The sequence below is a fragment of the Babylonia areolata genome, chromosome 19 (genome assembly GCF_041734735.1).
Source record: "Babylonia areolata isolate BAREFJ2019XMU chromosome 19, ASM4173473v1, whole genome shotgun sequence".
In the NCBI taxonomy this organism is placed as follows: domain Eukaryota; kingdom Metazoa; phylum Mollusca; class Gastropoda; order Neogastropoda; family Buccinidae; genus Babylonia; species Babylonia areolata.
The window spans coordinates 3,101,517-3,123,993 of record NC_134894.1 but is presented as its reverse complement, the minus strand read 5'-3'; the positions used below and the strand labels follow the sequence as shown (position 1 = coordinate 3,123,993).

Genomic DNA, 22,477 nt, shown 5'->3' with positions numbered 1-22,477 from the left:
AATGGGGACATCACATCACACAGTGAACAGTCAATGGGGGCATCACACAGTGAACAGTCAATGGGGACATCACATCACACAGTGAACAGTCAATGGGGACATCACATCACACAGTGAACAGTCAATGGGGGCATCACATCACACAGTGAACAGTCAATGGGGACATCACATCACACAGTGAACAGTCAATGGGGGCATCACATCACACAGTGAACAGTCAATGGGGGCATCACATCACACAGTGAACAGTCAATGGGGACATCACATCACACAGTGAACAGTCAATGGGGGCATCACATCACACAGTGAACAGTCAATGGGGGCATCACATCACACAGTGAACAGTCAATGGGGGCATCACATCACACAGTGAACAGTCAATGGGGACATCACATCACACAGTGAACAGTCAATGGGGACATCACACAGTGAACAGTCAATGGGGGCATCACATCACACAGTGAACAGTCAATGGGGACATCACATCACACAGTGAACAGTCAATGGGGACATCACATCACACAGTGAACAGTCAATGGGGACATCACATCACACAGTGAACAGTCAATGGGGGCATCACATCACACAGTGAACAGTCAATGGGGGCATCACATCACACAGTGAACAGTCCATGGGGACATCACAGTGAACAGTCAATGGCGGCATCACACAGTGAACAGTCAATGGGGACATCACATCACACAGTGAACAGTCAATGGGACATCACATCACACAGTGAACAGTCAATGGGGGCATCACATCACACAGTGAACAGTCAATGGGGGCATCACATCACACAGTGAACAGTCAATGGGGGCATCACATCACACAGTGAACAGTCAATGGGGACATCACATCACACAGTCAACAGTCAATGGGGACATCACAGTGAACAGTCAATGGCGGCATCACAGTGAACAGTCAATGGGGGCATCACACAGTGAACAGTCAATGGGGCATCACATCACACAGTGAACAGTCAATGGGGGCATCACATCACACAGTGAACAGTCAATGGGGGCATCACACAGTGAACAGTCAATGGGGACATCACATCACACAGTGAACAGTCAATGGGGACATCACATCACACAGTGAACAGTCAATGGGGGCATCACACAGTGAACAGTCAATGGGGGCATCACATCACACAGTGAACAGTCAATGGGGACATCACATCACACAGTGAACAGTCAATGGGGACATCACATCACACAGTGAACAGTCAATGGGGGCATCACACAGTGAACAGTCAATGGGGGCATCACAGTGAACAGTCAATGGGGGCATCACATCACACAGTGAACAGTCAATGGGGGCATCACATCACACAGTGAACAGTCAATGGGGACATCACATCACACAGTGAACAGTCAATGGGGACATCACACAGTGAACAGTCAATGGGGATCACTATCACACAGTGAACAGTCAATGGGGCATCACATCACCAGTGAACAGACAATGGGGCATCACACAGTGAACATCAAATGGGACATTCACATCAAACAGTGAACATCAATGGGACATCACACACACAGGGAACAGTCCAATGGGGCTCACATCACACAGTGAACAGTAAATGTGTCATCACACATCACACAGTGAACAGTCAATGTGGAACATCACATCACACAGTTAACATCAATGGGGACATCACAGTCACACAGTGAACAGTCAATGGGGGCAACACATATCACACAGTGAACAGTCAATGGGGCATCACATCACACAGTAACAGTCAATGGGGCATCACATCACACACAGTCTGAACCATCAATGGGGGCATCACATCACACAGTGAACATCAATGGAGGGCATTCAAATCACCCAGGGAATCAGTTCAATAGGACATACACATGAATCAGTCAAGCACAGGTAGATCAGTCAATGGGGACCTCATCACACAGTGAACAGTCAATGCGGCATCACATCACACAGTGAACAGTCAATGGCGGCATCACATCACACAGTGAACAGTCAATGGGGACATCACATCACACAGTGAACAGTCAATGGGGGCATCACATCACATCACACAGTGAACAGTCAATGGGGACATCACATCACACAGTGAACAGTCAATGGGGGCATCACACAGTGAACAGTCAATGGGGACATCACAGTGAACAGTCAATGGGGACATCACAGTGAACAGTCAATGGGGGCATCACATCACACAGTGAACAGTCAATGGGGACATCACATCACACAGTGAACAGTCAATGGGGACATCACATCACACAGTGAACAGTCAATGGGGACATCACATCACACAGTGAACAGTCAATGGGGGCATCACATCACACAGTGAACAGTCAATGGGGACATCACATCACACAGTGAACAGTCAATGGGGGCATCACACAGTGAACAGTCAATGGGGACATCACATCACACAGTGAACAGTCAATGGGGACATCACATCACACAGTGAACAGTCAATGGGGGCATCACATCACACAGTGAACAGTCAATGGGGACATCACATCACACAGTGAACAGTCAATGGGGGCATCACATCACACAGTGAACAGTCAATGGGGGCATCACATCACACAGTGAACAGTCAATGGGGACATCACAGTGAACAGTCAATGGGGACATCACATCACACAGTGAACAGTCAATGGGGGCATCACATCACACAGTGAACAGTCAATGGGGACATCACAGTGAACAGTCAATGGGGACATCACATCACACAGTGAACAGTCAATGGGGACATCACATCACACAGTGAACAGTCAATGGGGACATCACATCACACAGTGAACAGTCAATGGTGGCATCACATCACACAGTGAACAGTCAATGGGGGCATCACATCACACAGTGAACAGTCAATGGTGGCATCACATCACACAGTGAACAGTCAATGGTGGCATCACAGTGAACAGTCAATGGGGACATCACAGTGAACAGTCAATGGGGCATCACAGTGAACAGTCAATGGGGGCATCACAGTGAACAGTCAATGGTGGCATCACATCACACAGTGAACAGTCAATGGGGGCATCACAGTGAACAGTCAATGGGGGCATCACAGTGAACAGTCAATGGGGACATCACAGTGAACAGTCAATGGGGGCATCACACAGTGAACAGTCAATGGGGGCATCACAGTGAACAGTCAATGGGGACATCACAGTGAACAGTCAATGGGGGCATCACATCACACAGTGAACAGTCAATGGGGGCATCACATCACACAGTGAACAGTCAATGGGGACATCACAGTGAACAGTCAATGGGGACATCACATCACACAGTGAACAGTCAATGGGGACATCACATCACACAGTGAACAGTCAATGGGGCATCACATCACACAGTGAACAGTCAATGGGGGCATCACATCACACAGTGAACAGTCAATGGGGACATCACATCACACAGTGAACAGTCAATGGGGACATCACATCACACAGTGAACAGTCAATGGGGGCATCACATCACACAGTGAACAGTCAATGGGGGCATCACAGTGAACAGTCAATGGGGACATCACACAGTGAACAGTCAATGGGGGCATCACACAGTGAACAGTCAATGGGGACATCACATCACACAGTGAACAGTCAATGGGGACATCACAGTGAACAGTCAATGGGGGCATCACATCACACAGTGAACAGTCAATGGGGACATCACATCACACAGTGAACAGTCAATGGGGGCATCACAGTGAACAGTCAATGGGGACATCACAGTGAACAGTCAATGGGGGCATCACATCACACAGTGAACAGTCAATGGGGGCATCACATCACACAGTGAACAGTCAATGGGGCATCACATCACACAGTGAACAGTCAATGGGGACATCACATCACACAGTGAACAGTCAATGGGGACATCACATCACACAGTGAACAGTCAATGGGGACATCACATCACACAGTGAACAGTCAATGGGGGCATCACATCACACAGTGAACAGTCAATGGGGACATCACATCACACAGTGAACAGTCAATGGGGGCATCACATCACACAGTGAACAGTCAATGGGGACATCACATCACATCACACAGTGAACAGTCAATGGGGACATCACATCACACAGTGAACAGTCAATGGGGACATCACAGTGAACAGTCAATGGGGACATCACATCACACAGTGAACAGTCAATGGGGGCATCACATCACACAGTGAACAGTCAATGGGGACATCACATCACACAGTGAACAGTCAATGGGGGGACATCACATCACACAGTGAACAGTCAATGGGGGCATCACATCACATCACACAGTGAACAGTCAATGGGGGCATCACATCACACAGTGAACAGTCAATGGGGGCATCACACAGTGAACAGTCAATGGGGACATCACATCACACAGTGAACAGTCAATGGGGACATCACATCACACAGTGAACAGTCAATGGGGGCATCACAGTGAACAGTCAATGGGGGCATCACATCACACAGTGAACAGTCAATGGGGACATCACATCACACAGTGAACAGTCAATGGGGACATCACATCACACAGTGAACAGTCAATGGGGGCATCACATCACACAGTGAACAGTCAATGGGGGCATCACACAGAACTGTTCACCACATTCCTCCACGTCTGTCAGTTGTCTGTCAAAGCCTGGGGTCTCTGTCACAGACAGTTTTCCTGTCCATTCTTCAATGTTGTCAGCCCAACATATCTTTTGTCTGTCCTTCCAGCTCCTTCCCTCAATAATTTCTTGGAATATTGTTTTAGCAAGGCCACTGGGTCTTGTTGTGTGGCCATTCCAATGTGATTTTCTGAAGTGATGACAGCAGATCTTGATACGGTCCAATGTGATTTTCTGAAGTGATGACAGCAGATCTTGATATGGTCCGATGTGATTTTCTGAAGTGATGACAGCAGATCTTGATACGGTCCAATTTGATTTTCTGAAGTGATGACAGCAGATCTTGATATGGTCCAATGTGATTTTCTGAAGTGATGACAGCAGATCTTGATACGGTCCAACGTGCTGCTTGGTGGTGTGGTACACCTGGATGCCCAGCTTCACAATGTATGATATCTATGCTCCAATCATGAAGCAAGCATGCCTCACTCACTTCACACACAGATCTCGATGCTGCTCAGTTTGATGAATGGCATCATCTAAATTCAGTTTAAACTTTCTGTTGTTTTATTTCAATGTACACCAGCAGCTCAGAAGTTCATCCTTCATGATTTTTTTAAATTGTTGATAAATTAATAATGAACAACAAATTGTTTTGTGTTGATGTATATGCCCCTTTTGACAAAAACAAACTTTTTCCAGTGTATGGCAAAGTGAAACAAACGCATGCTCACACACACACACACACACACTCACATACACACACACATACACACACATTACATGCACAAACATATGCACATGCACACACACAAATGCATGCACACACACATTCATCATCACCATCACGGCCTCAATCTCTCCACAAAGACAGACAAAGAAGCCACACACACATTATTGCAACATAGTATGTAACCCTTTATTTATACAAATCCTTGAAATGACTTCACAAAATGGACGGAGGATGAACTGTACTTCTAGAGAAAAAATCAGTCCATGTGGACATACATTCAGGATGGACAAATGCACTGATAAAACCACAGGCTCATAAAACTCATGTAATATTTATGTCATAAAATATTTTTTTCTATAAAAATACATTTGATTTTCACTCTGCACACTGATCTCTGCATCTTTTTTTTTTTTTTACACAAGGGGATATAACTCCAGAGCAGTATGTGAGATATCTATGACAAAACACCTTCGTCAAATTCCAGAAGACTGATTATCTATTCATTACTAAACAGCATAAAGAGCAGTCATATAGAAAGTGGTGGAAAGATAAACAATACTAACTGGTGAAGGTACTTGTCTTAAAATAGCAAAGCTGTTTTTAAGAAACTAAACAAAAATACAGGTGTATTGTTCGTCCAACTCAATTGAAAACTGTGTAAGTCAATGTTATCAGACTGGTGACTGTGACTTTGACTTTTGCTTGGTATCAGCAGATAGCTATGGCTTGGCTGAAGCTTTTACTTTTATACTTTACACTTTTAAAAATCAAAAAAAGAGAAGGAATTATGTGTTAACTTTGAAGAAACTCTCAAGGAATATCTCTACAATATGAATACTGAATTCCCGAACATCTGATAGTCTTTCCCTGTTCTCATGACCAAAATCTGTGCACAGAAAGAAACAGAGAGCAGTTATCACAGTGTTTACACTCTAGAAAAAATATAATATCACACTTTTAACCAAAAACAAAACCAAAAAAAGGGCAATTAAAAAAAGTATTTATATCAAATAGAAAGAATTATAAAGTATGCATCACATATGGTCATTATGCAAAGAATCAATGCACGTAAAACAAGTAATCGCAGCAACAAAAACAGTAAATGAGCGATACATTTCTTGCAGTATCCTCCAAAATAGCAAACCAACTTAAAATTTGCCTGTCCAGTTGCAGGCTGCAGTACTATGACTGATTTCTGCCTTCTTCATTTGTCACTGCCAGCTGATTTATAATTAATGTTCTACACAACACAAACCTGAAAAAAAGGATCCTTCAAACATCTTTTCACTTTTGATAACAATGCAAAATCAATAAATGTCAAACTGTGGTAAGATTAACAAGAGCTCTCGAAAAATATACTGAACAATAATCTATGAGTCTGTGTCCCAATTATGACCGCTGAGTTTTAAGGTCGGGTTTCTTATTGGTATTATCATCCGGGGCACTTTCTTAACCAAACCATGGATAAGAATGAATGGGGGAAAAAACCAACCCAAAAACAACATTATTTGACTGTGGGCATTCTCTCAGAACTGATGAATCAAACTCACACCCTATTCATGTGCCTCTTAAACCAACCCTAAAAGGATGCCAAGAAACAAAGTGTCATGTGATGTTGCAAACCTGGATTTCTGTCCCTCAGACTGCGGACACACATTTCCGTTCACAAGGAATGTCCTGAAAGCAGGGTGGGGGTGGTGTGGGGGAGGGGTGGGGTGGGCAATGTCCACATGATGGAGGCAGTTGGTCCAGCGTGCACTGCGGGGTTCCAGTCCTCAGTGCTCCACCTGCACCAGTGCGGGGAAGGTGCGCATGCGGAGTCGCTCCACCTCCGCCCTCAGCACAGCCACCTCCTGGGCCTGGGCCTTGGCCAGGTCCACCAGCTTGCGCCGCTGCACGATCTCCTGGTATCGCCGCTCTGCACCCGTGTCCTGCCTCCGCTCCGCTGTAACATAACGTCATTGTTTGGTTTCTATCAGAGGTGTGTGGCCAGTACAGGCGTGGCATCATGTTGTCATCACTGTGTAGGGTCTGGTTTGTAATGGAGGTGTGTGGCCAGTGTAGGGTGTAATGGAGGTGTGTGTGTGGCCACTGCAGGCATGGCATTGTATGGTCATCACTGTGTAGAATGTAATGGAGGTGTGTGGCCAGTGCAGGCATGGCATCGTATGGTCATCACTGTGTAGAATGTAATGGAGGTGTGTGGCCAGTGCAGGCATGGCATCGTATGGTCATCACTGTGTAGAATGTAATGGAGGTGTGTGGCCAGTGCAGGCATGGCATCGTATGGTCATCATTATGTATGATCTAGCCCTTGTAATGGAGGTATGTGGCCATTGCAAGCATAGTAACTGTGGTCATCATGTATGATCGAGTTTTGTAATACATGTGTGTGGCCACTGCAAGCAAGGCAGCAACCTTTGAGATAAGTCTGGCACCAGCAGTCACGGAATGAAAACAACCTTCCCTTTCCCACTCTACAGCACCACTCCGTTAGCCTCTGCCCCTTTTCCATGCATGCACTGACCACTCACAGCACTTCCACTCTGGTGGCCTTTCTGTGCAGACCTCTGTGTACTGTAGCTGAATAAAAAAAAAAAACAGTGTTGAAAAGTTCAACCAGTGTTGTTGAAATGTCCAACCAGTGTTCCCTCTGAATGAAATGGATAAATCTTACAGCAAAAATATTGTTATTATTACACACTGCACTGGATGACAGCAGTGTAAACTTCAGGGGATGATAATGTAAACCGTGGGGGTTGATAATGTCAACTGTATGGTACAATGATGTAATTTCAGGGGATGATAATGTAAACCGTGGGGGATGATAATGTCAACTGTATGGTACAATGATGTAAACTTCAGGGGATGATAACGTAAACTATGGGGGATGATAATGTCAACTGTACGGTACAATGACGTAAACTTCAGGGGATGATAACGTAAACTATGGGGGATGATAATGTCAACTGTATGGTACAATGATGTAAACTTCAGGGGATGATAACGTAAACTATGGGGGATGATAATGTCAACTGTATGGTACAATGATGTAAACTTCAGGGGATGATAATGTAAACCGTGGGGGATGATAATGTCAACTGTATGGTACAATGATGTAAACTTCAGGGGATGATAACGTAAACTATGGGGGATGTCTACAAGTGTGTTTGTTTTACTATCAAAATGAGTTTTTTCTGTAGAGTTCTGTCAGGGACAACCCTCTTGTTGCCATGGGTTCTTTTACCTGCACTAAGTGAGAGCGCACACAGGACCTCAGTTTATCCTCTCATCCTTATGACTAGGTCATAGACCACCACTTCAGGTGTAGTGGAGGAGGGAGTAAAATTCCTGGTCTGTGCAACCAAAAATAAATAAACAGAAAAATAAATGAATACAAAGCGTCTCACCATTGACTTCGTCGATGTGGCGTCGTTCATTGACAGCCACGTTCAGTTCCTTAAGTTCTTCATCCAGCTCCAGGTTGTTGACGTCTCTCTGCTTCATGGTCGTCTTCAGATCTGACATAATTCGCTTCTTCTCTGTCACGTTCTTCTCGTGGTGCTGTGGCAACACAAACAACTCATCAGCAACTTGGTTTCCAAGGGTGGGAGTATTTCCGTACTGCACCGATTTTCTGTACAGGCGTTTTGGCAGTTTCCCTCCTCCTCCTCCTCCCCTTTATCTTACCCTGATTCAATATTCAGACATGCGTTTCAGGACTTTGGCCACAACCTTTCCAGTATTACAATGTTCACTCCCACCTGTGTGCTCCTCTTGATTCCAATGCAAAGGCTAGCAACTAAATGTCAGCATGTTCACCATGAATGAACACACAACATTTTCTCAGAGGATAATGTTTATCTTTATCTTCTGAGAAGCTGACATGACATAAAAACCTTTTACATATGACTTCAGGGGACTATAACAAATGGTTAGAGCCCCTGTCAAATAAGAGATGCTATTTGTTTTCAAATAACAGCATCATCTGAAACACAAAACAGAGATGAACCCATGGCAGACTCCCTAATCAATGGCATAAAATTCAAGATGCATTTAAACTCTCACCTTCAAACACACTTTGGATATCATGTTGACTAATGAGACACCTCAAAAATGACATATAAGACATTATGTATTAATCAGAGAGATGGCTCCTACCCACAAATTCCAAACTGTAAGGTATTGTATCTGCAGTGTAGTTTCAAGGTGTCTAAGCGTGCGGAGTGATCCATAAACACTACTCCACATCTGCTTTAAAAATGAATAAACAAAGAGAAGCAGATGCCTGACCTATGCATTAACCGAACACACTAGTCAGAGCCTTGGAGCCTGCTATGTACAATCAAACATCCACCCACAATGAAATCAGACAGGTAAACAAAATAAACAGATAAGTAAACACATTAAAACTGCAATAAAAATGAATGATACATAAAAGGCAAATGGTTGAAATAAATGAATAAAATAACAATGAAATCAGACAGGTAAACAAAGTAAACAGATAAGTAAACACATTAAAACTGCAATAAAAATGAATGATACATAAAAGGCAAATGGTTGAAATAAATGAATAAAATAAAATAAAAAGAAACAAAATAAAATAAGATAAAACAGAACAGAATAAAATAAATAAAAAAATAAATAAAATGCAATAAAACAAGCCAGTGGTGCCGTGGCGTCAGATTACCTTTTTCTGCAGCAGGATGGTCTGTTCCAGAGTGGAGATCTCCTGGGCTTTCTTGGCTTCGTAGTCACTCTCGTTCAGGTACTGAAAAAGGTCAGAGCACCAGGTACATCTTATCATGTTTATTTCACACATTCCAGCCTCCTTGCCCTGGTGTCTGGATGTGAACGACATGCAGACACCATCGACCAACAACAACAGGTGAAGAACAGTGTATCAGAAGATAAAGTAGGGGGATGAGCACAAATGGGATACAGCTTTTCCATCTCATTTCTTTTTCCTCTTTCATTTCCTGGTTTGTTTTTTAATTTCATGTTTGTATGTATGTTCACATCCATGTAGCATCAGTGAGCAAGATACTGTACATTACTGAGGGGACACATGGAGAGTGTGGTTAGTGCTGTGATACATGTGAGAAGGAAGGAAGCCCACTCCTTTCTCTGATAGCGTTCTACAAACTGTGAACATTGGTGCTTGTGTGGGTGTGTGTGAGCGTGCACATGCACTTAAATGTATATGGATATGTGTCATAAAAAATCCTACTGCAATACTTTGCACATGATTTCTGACTCCTGATGTACTATCCCATTATTCCTTGTGGCCCAGGTACACTGGGCAATGAAGACATTCTGTTCTACTGGGTTTTAGTCCATAAGCTGACGGAGGTACACTCACGGCCTGTATCTCCCTGGTGACCTTCATGAACTGGATGTCCTTCATCTTGTTCTCCAGGTCCTCCATCTGCATGGACATCTTCTTGTGCTCCCTGAAACATCAGGTGTGTCTGTCTGTGTTAGTTATCTGTGTGTGTGTGTGTGTGTGTGTGTGTGTGTGTGTGTCTGTCTGTCTGTCTGTGTTAGTTATCTCTGTGTGTGTGTGTGTGTGTGTGTGTGTGTGTGTGTGTGTGTGTGTGTGTGTGTGTGTCTGTCTGTGTTAGTTATCTGTGTGTGTGTGTGTGTGTGTGTGTGTGTGTGTGTGTCTGTCTGTGTTAGTTATCTGTGTGTGTGTGTGTGTGTCTGTCTGTGTTAGTTATCTGTGTGTGTGTGTGTGTGTGTGTGTGTGTGTGTGTGTGTGCAAGTATGTAAGTATCGGAGAGAGGGAGACAGAGTGTGTATGTGTGTGTGTGTGTGTGTGTGTGTGTGTGTGGTGTGTGTGTGTGTGTGTGTGTGTGTGTGTGTGTGTGTGTGTGTGTGTGTGTGTGTGTGTGTGCAAGTATGTAAGTATGGGAGAGAGGGAGACAGAGTGTGTATATGTGTGTGTGTGTGTGTGTGTGTGTGTGTGTGTGTGTGTGTGTGTGTGTGTGCAAGTATGTAAGTATGGGAGAGAGGGAGACAGAGTGTGTATATGTGTGTGTGTGTGTGTGTGTGTGTGTGTGTGTGTGTGTGTGTGTGTGTGTGGTGTGTGTGTGTGTGTGTGTGTGTGTGTGTGTAGGTCAGAGAAACAAAGAGTGAAAGAATGTGTGTTAGTGCCTGAATGTGAGTGAGTGAGTGAGTGAGTGTGTGAGTGTGTGTGTGAGAGAGAGAGAGAGAGAAAGAGTGTGTGTGTGTTTTTTGTATACACACATGTTGAAGTTTTTATTGGGCTTGCTTGGCTTTAACTTTGCTGTGTGGGATTTTGTTATATATATAATGATGTATGCCACCTTTAACTGTTCTGCTGTAATCTGTATCTATCACAGACCTCACCTCTCTCAATCACTCTCAGATAATAAAGTGATTCTGATTCTGATGTCTGCACAGGAGTTTTTGTGTTTGCAGGTGTGTCAGGTGTGTGCCTGACCTGAACAAGTGCTGAGTGTACAGGTGTGAGGAAGGTGTGTGCCTGCCCTGAAGAAGTGCTGAGTGTATAGGTGTGAGGAAGGTGTGTGCCTGCCCTGAAGAAGTGCTGAGTGTACAGGTGTGAGGAAGGTGTGTGCCTGCCCTGAAGAAGTGCTGAGTGTACAGGTGTGAGGAAGGTGTGTGCCTGCCCTGAAGAAGTGCTGAGTGTACAGGTGTGAGGAAGGTGTGTGCCTGCCCTGAACAAGTGCTGAGTGTGCAGGTGTGAGGAAGGTGTGTGCCTGCCCTGAACAAGTGCTGAGTGTGCAGGTGTGAGGCAGGTGTGTGCCTGCCCTGAACAAGTGCTGAGTGTACAGGTGTGAGGAAGGTGTGTGCCTGCCCTGAAGAAGTGCTGAGTGTACAGGTGTGAGGAAGGTGTGTGCCTGACCTGAAGAAGTGCTGAGTGTACAGGTGTGAGGAAGGTGTGTGCCTGACCTGAAGAAGTGCTGAGTGTACAGGTGTGAGGAAGGTGTGTGCCTGCCCTGAAGAAGTGCTGAGTGTGCAGGTGTGAGGCAGGTGTGTGCCTGCCCTGAACAAGTGCTGAGTGTACAGGTGTGAGGAAGGTGTGTGCCTGCCCTGAAGAAGTGCTGAGTGTACAGGTGTGAGGAAGGTGTGTGCCTGACCTGAAGAAGTGCTGAGTGTACAGGTGTGAGGAAGGTGTGTGCCTGCCCTGAACAAGTGCTGAGTGTACAGGTGTGAGGAAGGTGTGTGCCTGACCTGAAGAAGTGCTGAGTGTGCAGGTGTGAGGAAGGTGTGTGCTGACCTGAAGAAGTGCTGAGTGTACAGGTGTGAGGAAGGTGTGTGCCTGCCCTGAACAAGTGATGACTGTACAGGTGTGAGGAAGGTGTGTGCCTGACCTGAAGAAGTGCTGAGTGTGCAGGTGTGAGGAAGGTGTGTGCCTGCCCTGAAGAAGTGCTGAGTGTACAGGTGTGAGGAAGGTGTGTGCCTGACCTGAAGAAGTGCTGAGTGTGCAGGTGTGAGGCAGGTGTGTGCCTGCCCTGAAGAAGTGCTGAGTGTACAGGTGTGAGGAAGGTGTGTGCCTGCCCTGAAGAAGTGCTGAGTGTACAGGTGTGAGGAAGGTGTGTGCCTGCCCTGAAGAAGTGCTCAGTGTACAGGTGTGAGGAAGGTGTGTGCCTGCCCTGAAGAAGTGCTCAGTGTACAGGTGTGAGGAAGGTGTGTGCCTGCCCTGAAGAAGTGCTGAGTGTACAGGTGTGAGGAAGGTGTGTGCCTGCCCTGAACAAGTGATGAGTGTACAGGTGTGAGGAAGGTGTGTGCCTGCCCTGAAGAAGTGCTCAGTGTACAGGTGTGAGGAAGGTGTGTGCCTGCCCTGAACAAGTGCTGAGTGTACAGGTGTGAGGAAGGTGTGTGCCTGCCCTGAAGAAATGATGAGTGTACAGGTGTGAGGAAGGTGTGTGCCTGCCCTGAACAAGTGATGAGTGTACAGGTGTGAGGAAGGTGTGTGCCTGCCCTGAACAAGTGATGAGTGTACAGGTGTGAGGAAGGTGTGTGCCTGCCCTGAAGAAATGCTGAGTGTCGTGTGGAGTCAGCAGCACTCACCACTCCAGCTGTATGATGCCCTTTCTGAAGTCCTTGCTCTCAATCATGCTGTTGATCTTGCTCTCTCCAAGTTGCTGTGAAAACAAGTCAGACCCTCCAATGTACTGGTCAGTACTGCAGGTGGTCACAGAAATTTCAGTCAGTAAGGTCCACAGGAACAACAACAACAACGACAACAACAACAATGACTACAACAACAACAGACAGGATGATGATGACCATGACAACAACAGTATCATCATCATCAACATCAAAAACGACATCAACAACAACATCAACAACAACAGCACCAACAAACAACATCATCAAAGAATACCACCAATAACAAAAATAACAACAAACAACAACAAAAATAACAGAATGATCTGTACATCAACTGTCCAGTAGAGTACTATGAATCATACTGCCGTCAATGTGGATGTCAGACAGATGGATATACAGGCATCCACCTAATTATTCACACCACCAGTCCTGACGGTTGAGACAATAAACCGAGGTCCCACATGCAGTACGCACTTGGCACACTGAAATAGATCCCATGGGAACAAAAGTGTTGTCCTGTGGTAAAATTCTGTAGCAGAAGAAATCCGCTCTGATAGGTACATACATCTATATACACGCACTAAAGGTCTGACCATGCACACTGGGATTTGTCTGAAATGCAGTGACATCTTGAGAAACTGAAACTAAACCAAAAAACAACACGTAGTACAAGGACTTGGGGTACTGGACAGTTATTCAAAGTGGTCCAGTACCCCCAGTCCTGATACTACTCAACAACAAAAAACCCTCCCTCCCTGGAACACACAGCAGGAGTGGTGGCCGTGGGGTGTGTACCTTGATGGTGGTGTTGAGCTCCTCCACCACAGAGCGGTTGATGAGGACGCTGTCGCGGTAATCCCGCACAAACCGACCAGCGTCCACCTCCACCTGCCCCTGCTTCAGCAACAGCTGCACCTCCAGGTTGAGAGAGAAGCGCTGCTGGTCCTCCTTCAGTCTGCCCCACAGGTAAACAGAAAAACAGGTCAACGGAGATAAAGGTAATAACACACCCACAGGTAATAACACACCCACAGGTAATAACACACCTACAGGTAATAACACACCTACAGGTAATAACACACCTACAGGATAATAGAGAACTGCTGCTGGTCCTCCTTCAGTCTGCCCCACAGGTAAACAGAAAAACAGGTCAACGGAGATAAAGGTAATAACACACCCACAGGTAATAACACACCCACAGGTAATAACACACCTACAGGTAATAACACACCTACAGGTAATAACACACCCACAGGTAATAACACACCTACAGGTAATAACACACCTACAGGTAATAACACACCTACAGGTTATAACACACCTACAGGATAATAGAGAACTGCTGCTGGTCCTCCTTCAGTCTGCCACACAGGTAAACAGAAAAACAGGTCAACGGAGATAAAGGTAATAACACACCCACAGGTAATAACACACCTACAGGTAATAACACACCTACAGGTTATAACACACCTAAGGTTATAACAGACTTTCAGGATAATAGAGAACTGCTGCTGGTCTTCCTTCAGTCTGCCACACAGGTACAGAGATATACAGGTAATAACACACCAACAGGTAGTCACAGACCTCCAGGTTGAGGGAGAACCACTGCGGGTCCTTCAGTCTGCTGCACAGGTACACATATATACAGGTAAAAACACGCTTACAGGTACACAGCGATACAGGTTACAACACACCTACATGTAATACCAGACCTCCAGGTTGAGGGAGAACCACTGCTGGTCCTCGTTCAGTCTACTGCGCAGGTAAACAGAGAAACAGGTAACAACACACCCACAGGTACACAAACTGTAACAACACACCCACAGGTAATAACAGAACTACTACAGGTAAACAGAGAAACAGGTAATAACACACCAACAGGTACACAAACTGTAACAACACACCCACAGGTAATAACAGAACTACTACAGGTAAACAGAGAAACAGGTAATAACACACCAACAGGTACACAAACTGTAACAACACACCTACAGGTAATAACAGAACTACTACAGGTAAACAGAGAAACAGGTAATAACACACCAACAGGTGAGCAGAGATACAGGTAATAACACACCAACAGGTCAGCAGAGATACAGGTAATAACACACCAACAGGTGAGCAGAGATACAGGTAATAACACACCAACAGGTCAGCAGAGATACAGGTAATAACACACCAACAGGTCAGCAGAGATACAGGTAATAACACACCAACAGGTCAGCAGAGATACAGGTAATAACACACCAACAGGTCAGCAGAGATACAGGTAATAACACACCAACAGGTGAGCAGAGATACAGGTAATAACACACCAACAGGTCAGCAGAGATACAGGTAATAACACACCAACAGGTCAGCAGAGATACAGGTAATAACACACCAACAGGTGAGCAGAGATACAGGTAATAACACACCAACAGGTCAGCAGAGATACAGGTAATAACACACCAACAGGTGAGCAGAGATACAGGTAATAACACACCAACAGGTGAGCAGAGATACAGGTAATAACACACCAACAGGTAAACAGAGATACAGGTAATAACACACCAACAGGTAAACAGAGATACAGGTAATAACACACCAACAGGTGGGCAGAGATACAGGTAATAACACACCAACAGGTGAGCAGAGATACAGGTAATAACACACCAACAGGTCAGCAGAGATACAGGTAATAACACACCAACAGGTCAGCAGAGATACAGGTAATAACACACCAACAGGTCAGCAGAGATACAGGTAATAACACACCAACAGGTGAGCAGAGATACAGGTAATAACACACTAACAGGTGAGCAGAGATACAGGTAATAACACACTAACAGGTGAGCAGAGATACAGGTAATAACACACCAACAGGTCAGCAGAGATACAGGTAACAACACACCAACAGGTGAGCAGAGATACAGGTAATAACACACCAACAGGTCAGCAGAGATACAGGTAATAACACACCAACAGGTGAGCAGAGATACAGGTAATAACACACTAACAGGTGGGCAGAGATACAGGTAATAACACACCAACAGGTGAGCAGAGATACAGGTAACAACACACCAACAGGTGAGCAGAGATACAGGTAATAACACACCAACAGGTGAGCAGAGATACAGGTAATAACACACCAACAGGTCAGCAGAGATACAGGTAATAACACACCAACAGGTGAGCAGAGATACAGGTAATAACACACCAACAGGTGGGCAGAGATACAGGTAATAACACACCAACAGGTCAGCAGAGATACAGGTAATAACACACCAACAGGTCAGCAGAGATACAGGTAATAACACACCAACAGGTCAGCAGAGATACAGGTAATAACACACCAACAGGTAAACAGAGATACAGGTAATAACACACCAACAGGTGAGCAGAGATACAGGTAATAACACACCAACAGGTGAGCAGAGATACAGGTAATAACACACCAACAGGTAAACAGAGATACAGGTAATAACACACCAACAGGTGAGCAGAGATACAGGTAATAACACACCAACAGGTCAGCAGAGATACAGGTAATAACACACTAACAGGTGAGCAGAGATACAGGTAACAACACACCAACAGGTGAGCAGAGATACAGGTAATAACACACTAACAGGTGAGCAGAGATACAGGTAATAACACACCAACAGGTCAGCAGAGATACAGGTAATAACACACCAACAGGTCAGCAGAGATACAGGTAATAACACACCAACAGGTGAGCAGAGATACAGGTAATAACACACCAACAGGTCAGCAGAGATACAGGTAATAACACACCAACAGGTGAGCAGAGATACAGGTAATAACACACCAACAGGTCAGCAGAGATACAGGTAATAACACACCAACAGGTCAGCAGAGATACAGGTAATAACACACCAACAGGTCAGCAGAGATACAGGTAATAACACACCAACAGGTCAGCAGAGATACAGGTAATAACACACCAACAGGTCAGCAGAGATACAGGTAATAACACACCTACGGGGGTGGGGGAGGGAAAAGTCTTCAGATTTAAAATATTGGTTGAACACATAATACGTTTCAAAATTAGATTTGAAAGATGTGACAGAAGAACAGTGTCTGATATTCTGTGGAAGAGATTTCCAGAACCGAGGACAATGTGTGCAAAATGTTGGGAAACCACGGGACTTGGCCCTGTGTCCAGCAAGTAATTTCACAGCGCTGGGCCTGCCTCTTCAAAACAGAGCAATGGGTGAAACAGGTTCACAGAGACACAGGCAAACAGAAACAGGGATGTGACAAACATGAAGCACTGACTTATTCAGCTGTGTGTCGATGTCCTCGATCTCATTCTTCAGAGCCTCCTCCTCGTCCTGACGTTTCTGCAGGAAGGCCTGCATGTCAGCCAGCATCAGTGCCTTCACCTTCACCTGCAGCACACAGCCGCCACTGGTTACCTCTGGCTGTCCGTCCTCTGTCTGCCAACTGTTTCATATGTCTGCCAACTGTTTCATGGCACACAGTACCTGAGTCGAGTGCATGAAGTGGAGTGTTGGCCTAGGGGTAACACGTATGCCTAAGAAGCAAGAGAATCTGAGCCCACTGGTTCATATCCCATACTTGCCATTTTTATCGTCCCCCTCCACTAGACTTTCAATGGTGGTCTGGGCACTAGTCATTAGGATGAGACTATAAACTGAGGTCCCGTGTGCAGCATGCACTTAGCTCACGTAAAAGAACCCATGGCAACAAAAAGGTTGTCCCTGGCAAAATTCTGTAGAAAATTCCATCTCAACAGGAAAACAAATAGAATTCCAGGCAGAAAAAAAGAAGAAAAAAAAGGGTGGCACTCTCAGTGTACTGATGCGCTCTCCCTGTGGACAGCAGGCTGAATTTCATACAGAGAAATATGTTGTGAAAAAGGGTAATGCAATACAATACAATACAATACAATACTCTAGAACATGTCAGCATGACCAGAAAATATACTGACTACAAGGAAGAAACACACATACACACAAACACACTTTACACACATGCACACACACATGTGCATGAACACACACACACACACACACACACACAAACACATACACACACACACACAAACACACACACACACATCACAAACACATAAACAGTCAAACATGCATTTTTCAAGATCACTGCCATACCATCCTTGTCTGTTGTTTTTTTCGTTCAATTTTCTTTTCCAAAAGCTCAACAGTCTCCTTGATAGAAATGCTGCTCCAAAAGGAATTAAATGGGGAATTTTTATAACAGTCCTCGTTTGGTTAAATACATTTACAATGTCAAACTTGTACGCCAGAGCTAAACGATAGACTTAATATGCACCACTTTAATGTGGTACAGTATATAAAACCACAACAACTTTGATGACAAGTTCACCTTCCCGACTCCAGAACCTAAACCCAACAAGCGCACCGACAGAAAACCCAAACCAAAAGAAAAGCGAAAGACATGCGAAGATGCACTCACCATGTTCTCACTTTCGATCTTGGTCCGGCGGTACTGACACATGCGCTGCCAGATGCTGGGTTCGAGCCCCTCAGGCATGTGGACCGGCTTGTCCAGGTCAGCCAAGGCAGCGTCCAGGGCAGACTGGGCCTGAGCGTTCTGTCTGGCCGTGGATGGTCGCTCGGCGAAGGGGTTCGGGTTCCGCCCGTCCAGCAGTGGGGTGTCTGCCCCTTTGAACTTCTGCCCTCTGCACACACACAGAAGGGTCTTGGGTTCGTTTCTCTCTCTTGCCTGTGATGCATACCTGTGCGATTGTGCTGTTGTTCTGGTGTGGTGTGGTGCAGTGTGGTGTGTTGTCTTGGGTTGCTGTGTTGTGTGTTGTTGTGTTCTGTGGTGTGGTGAGAAGTGGTGTGCTGTGTTGTGTTGCTGTGTTGTTGTGTTTGTGTTGTGTAGCGTAGTGGTGTGTTGTGTTGTGTTGTGTTGCTGTGTTGTGTTGTGTGTATTGTTGTGTTGTGTGGTGTGGTGTTGTTATGTGTCGTGTTGTGTTGTGTTGTATTGTATCATATTGTATTGTATTGTATTGTACAGTACTGTAATGTATCGTATTGTATTGTGTTGTACACACACACACACACACACACACACACACACACACATACACACACACACACACACCGAGGTCGTTTTCGGAAAAGCCTGTAGAGATGATCGGCCATGATGGCAGACACATCGTGGAACTCCCGCTTGAAGGCTTTGTCCATGACCTTGTCCTCCGCCACCAGAATGTCGTACTGGTTCCGGAATTCGTCCAGGTTGCTGCGGGATTCCAAAACTGCCTCATTTGCCAGTTGCTGCACACATATACATGCACACACACACACACGCATGCACACACACGCATGCACACACACATACACACACATACGCCCACACACATGCTGTCATTCAGTAAAACAGAACACTGTATGATGACTATTGTAATACTGATAAATCCTAGTTTTGTAGACATGTTTTTAACAAAATCAAACCCCACATTATATAACCATAATTGTTATTCTGATGCTGAGTAAGTGTCAGTAATGACGCCAGCGAACACTGCTAACTCCTAAATCTTGTCAAGACAAATGATCAAGACCTTGCTTTCAAAACGTCAGAACACCCCTTGCTCCTGATCTCTTCCTGGTTCCCAAACCTCCCCCTCTCTATCCCTCATGTTGAGTGAGGCCAGGATAAATCATGAAGAGTACAGCTTTGTTAAGTATTCCCCAACCCTCTCCCTCTCTATCCCTCAGGCTGGGTGAGGCCAGGATATATCATGACAGTACAGCTTTGTTAAGTATTCCCCAACCCTCCCCCTCTCTATCCCTCAGACTGGGTGAGGCCAGGATATATCATCACAGCTTTGTTAAGTATTCCTCAACCCTCCCCCTCTCTATCCCTCAGACTGGGTGAGGCCAGGATATATCATCACAGCTTTGTTAAGTATTCCCCAACCCTCCCCCTCTCTATCCCTCAGACTGGGTGAGGCCAGGATATATCATCAGAGTACAGCTTTGTTAAGTATTCCCCTACCCTCTCCCTCTCTATCCCTCAGACTGGGTGAGGCCAGGATATATCATGACAGTACAGCTTTGTTAAGTATTCCCCTACCCTCTCCCTCTCTATCCCTCAGACTGGGTGAGGCCAGGATATATCATCAGAGTACAGCTTTGTTAAGTATTCCCCTACCCTCTCCCTCTCTATCCCTCAGACTGGGTGAGGCCAGGATATATCATGACAGTACAGCTTTGTTAAGTATTCCCCTACCCTCTCCCTCTCTATCCCTCAGACTGGGTGAGGCCAGGATATATCATGACAGTACAGCTTTGTTAAGTATTCCCCTACCCTCTCCCTCTCTATCCCTCAGACTGGGTGAGGCCAGGATATATCATGACAGTACAGCTTTGTTAAGTATTCCCCAACCCTCTCCCTCTCTATCCCTCAGACTGGGTGAGGCCAGGATATATCATCACAGCTTTGTTAAGTATTCCCCAACCCTCTCCCTCTCTATCCCTCAGGCTGGGTGAGGCCAGGATATATCATCACAGCTTTGTTAAGTATTCCCCAACCCTCTCCCTCTCTATCCCTCAGACTGGGTGAGGCCAGGATATATCATCACAGCTTTGTTAAGTATTCCCCAACCCTCTCCCTCTCTATCCCTCAGACTGGGTGAGGCCAGGATATATCATCACAGCTTTGTTAAGTATTCCCCAACCCTCTCCCTCTCTATCCCTCAGACTGGGTGAGGCCAGGATATATCATGACAGTACAGCTTTGTTAAGTATTCCCCAACCCTCTCCCTCTCTATCCCTCATGTTGAGTGAGGCCAGGATAAATCATGAAGAGTACAGCTTTGTTAAGTATTCCTCAACCCTAAATGGACCCCCACATCAGCATCTTCATCACCCCATCATCATCATTCATCATCACCCCATCATCATCTTCATCACTCCATCATCGTCATTCATCATCACCCCATCATCATCATTCATCATCACCTCATCATCATCATTCATCATCATCATTCATCACCCCATCATCATCATTCATCATCGCCCCATCATCATCATCCCATCATCACCATTCATCATCACCCCATCATCATCATCATCATCACCCTATCATCATCATCATCACCCCATCATCATCATTCATCATCATCATCATCACCCCATCATCATCATTCATCATCATTCATCATCATCCCATCATCATCATCATCATCACCCCATCATCATCATTCATCATCACCCCATCATCATCATCACCCCATCATCATCATTCATCATCACCCCATCATCATCATCATCACCCCATCAACATCATTCATCATCACCCCATCAACATCATTCATCATCACCCCATCATCATCATTCATCATCATCACCCCATCATCATCATTCATCATCATCACCCCATCATCGTCATTCATCATCACTGAAATACACAAACAAGACGTCCCAAGTTCAGGGGCACACAAAGAAACACCACCACCCAAACAGACCTTGAGTTTCTTCTTGTGTTCCATTCTGAAGAGCAGTTCCCTCTCGCGAATCTCCAGCTCCTCCTCTGTCAGCAGTGCACGACGAAGACGCAGAATCTTCAGCTCCTCCTGATGCACACAGGCAAAATGGTGAAACACATATGCAAACAGTATTAACAATGGATAGTGATACAGCACTCTAACCAGCAAAATGCTTGAGGTGCTCTATAAAACACATAATTTTCTACTTACCAACACCAGTGTTTTCATGTACACAAGTCCACCTGACAAACTGTACACACATACATACAAAACACAATTATACAAACAAACACACATTCACAAATATAGATCCCCCCTTCCCTCCACACACACACACACACACACACACACACACACACACACACACTGACCAGAGAGGAGCCCAGGCTCACAGACAGGTAGTTGAAGGAGAAGGTGAGTGGGGTGATGATGGCCTTGAAACACACTCACACAGACACACACACACAACAATCCCAACCCCTAACACACAACCCCCACACCTCCTCCACACAAACACACACACACACACACACAAACACACACACACATAACTGCAA

The 22,477-nt window shown here is 45.3% G+C and overlaps 1 protein-coding gene across 1 annotated transcript in view; it reads right to left on the bottom strand.

Annotated features, from left to right (window-relative positions):
* Nucleotides 1-5,475: 5,475 nt before the first annotated feature.
* The window catches only part of LOC143293380 (cilia- and flagella-associated protein 43-like), a 70,848-nt gene continuing 53,846 nt past the window's right edge, over nt 5,476-22,477 (bottom strand). The window contains exons 30-39 of the mRNA XM_076604190.1: nt 21,900-22,007; nt 19,532-19,707; nt 18,878-19,103; nt 17,696-17,808; nt 14,210-14,369; nt 13,373-13,446; nt 10,677-10,767; nt 10,005-10,085; nt 8,725-8,878; nt 5,476-7,259 (exon numbers count right to left, since the gene is read on the bottom strand). Coding sequence (XP_076460305.1) covers nt 7,090-7,259; nt 8,725-8,878; nt 10,005-10,085; nt 10,677-10,767; nt 13,373-13,446; nt 14,210-14,369; nt 17,696-17,808; nt 18,878-19,103; nt 19,532-19,707; nt 21,900-22,007 — 1,353 coding nt within the window. The 3' untranslated portion in view covers nt 5,476-7,089. The remainder of the gene's footprint in view (nt 7,260-8,724; nt 8,879-10,004; nt 10,086-10,676; nt 10,768-13,372; nt 13,447-14,209; nt 14,370-17,695; nt 17,809-18,877; nt 19,104-19,531; nt 19,708-21,899; nt 22,008-22,477) is intronic.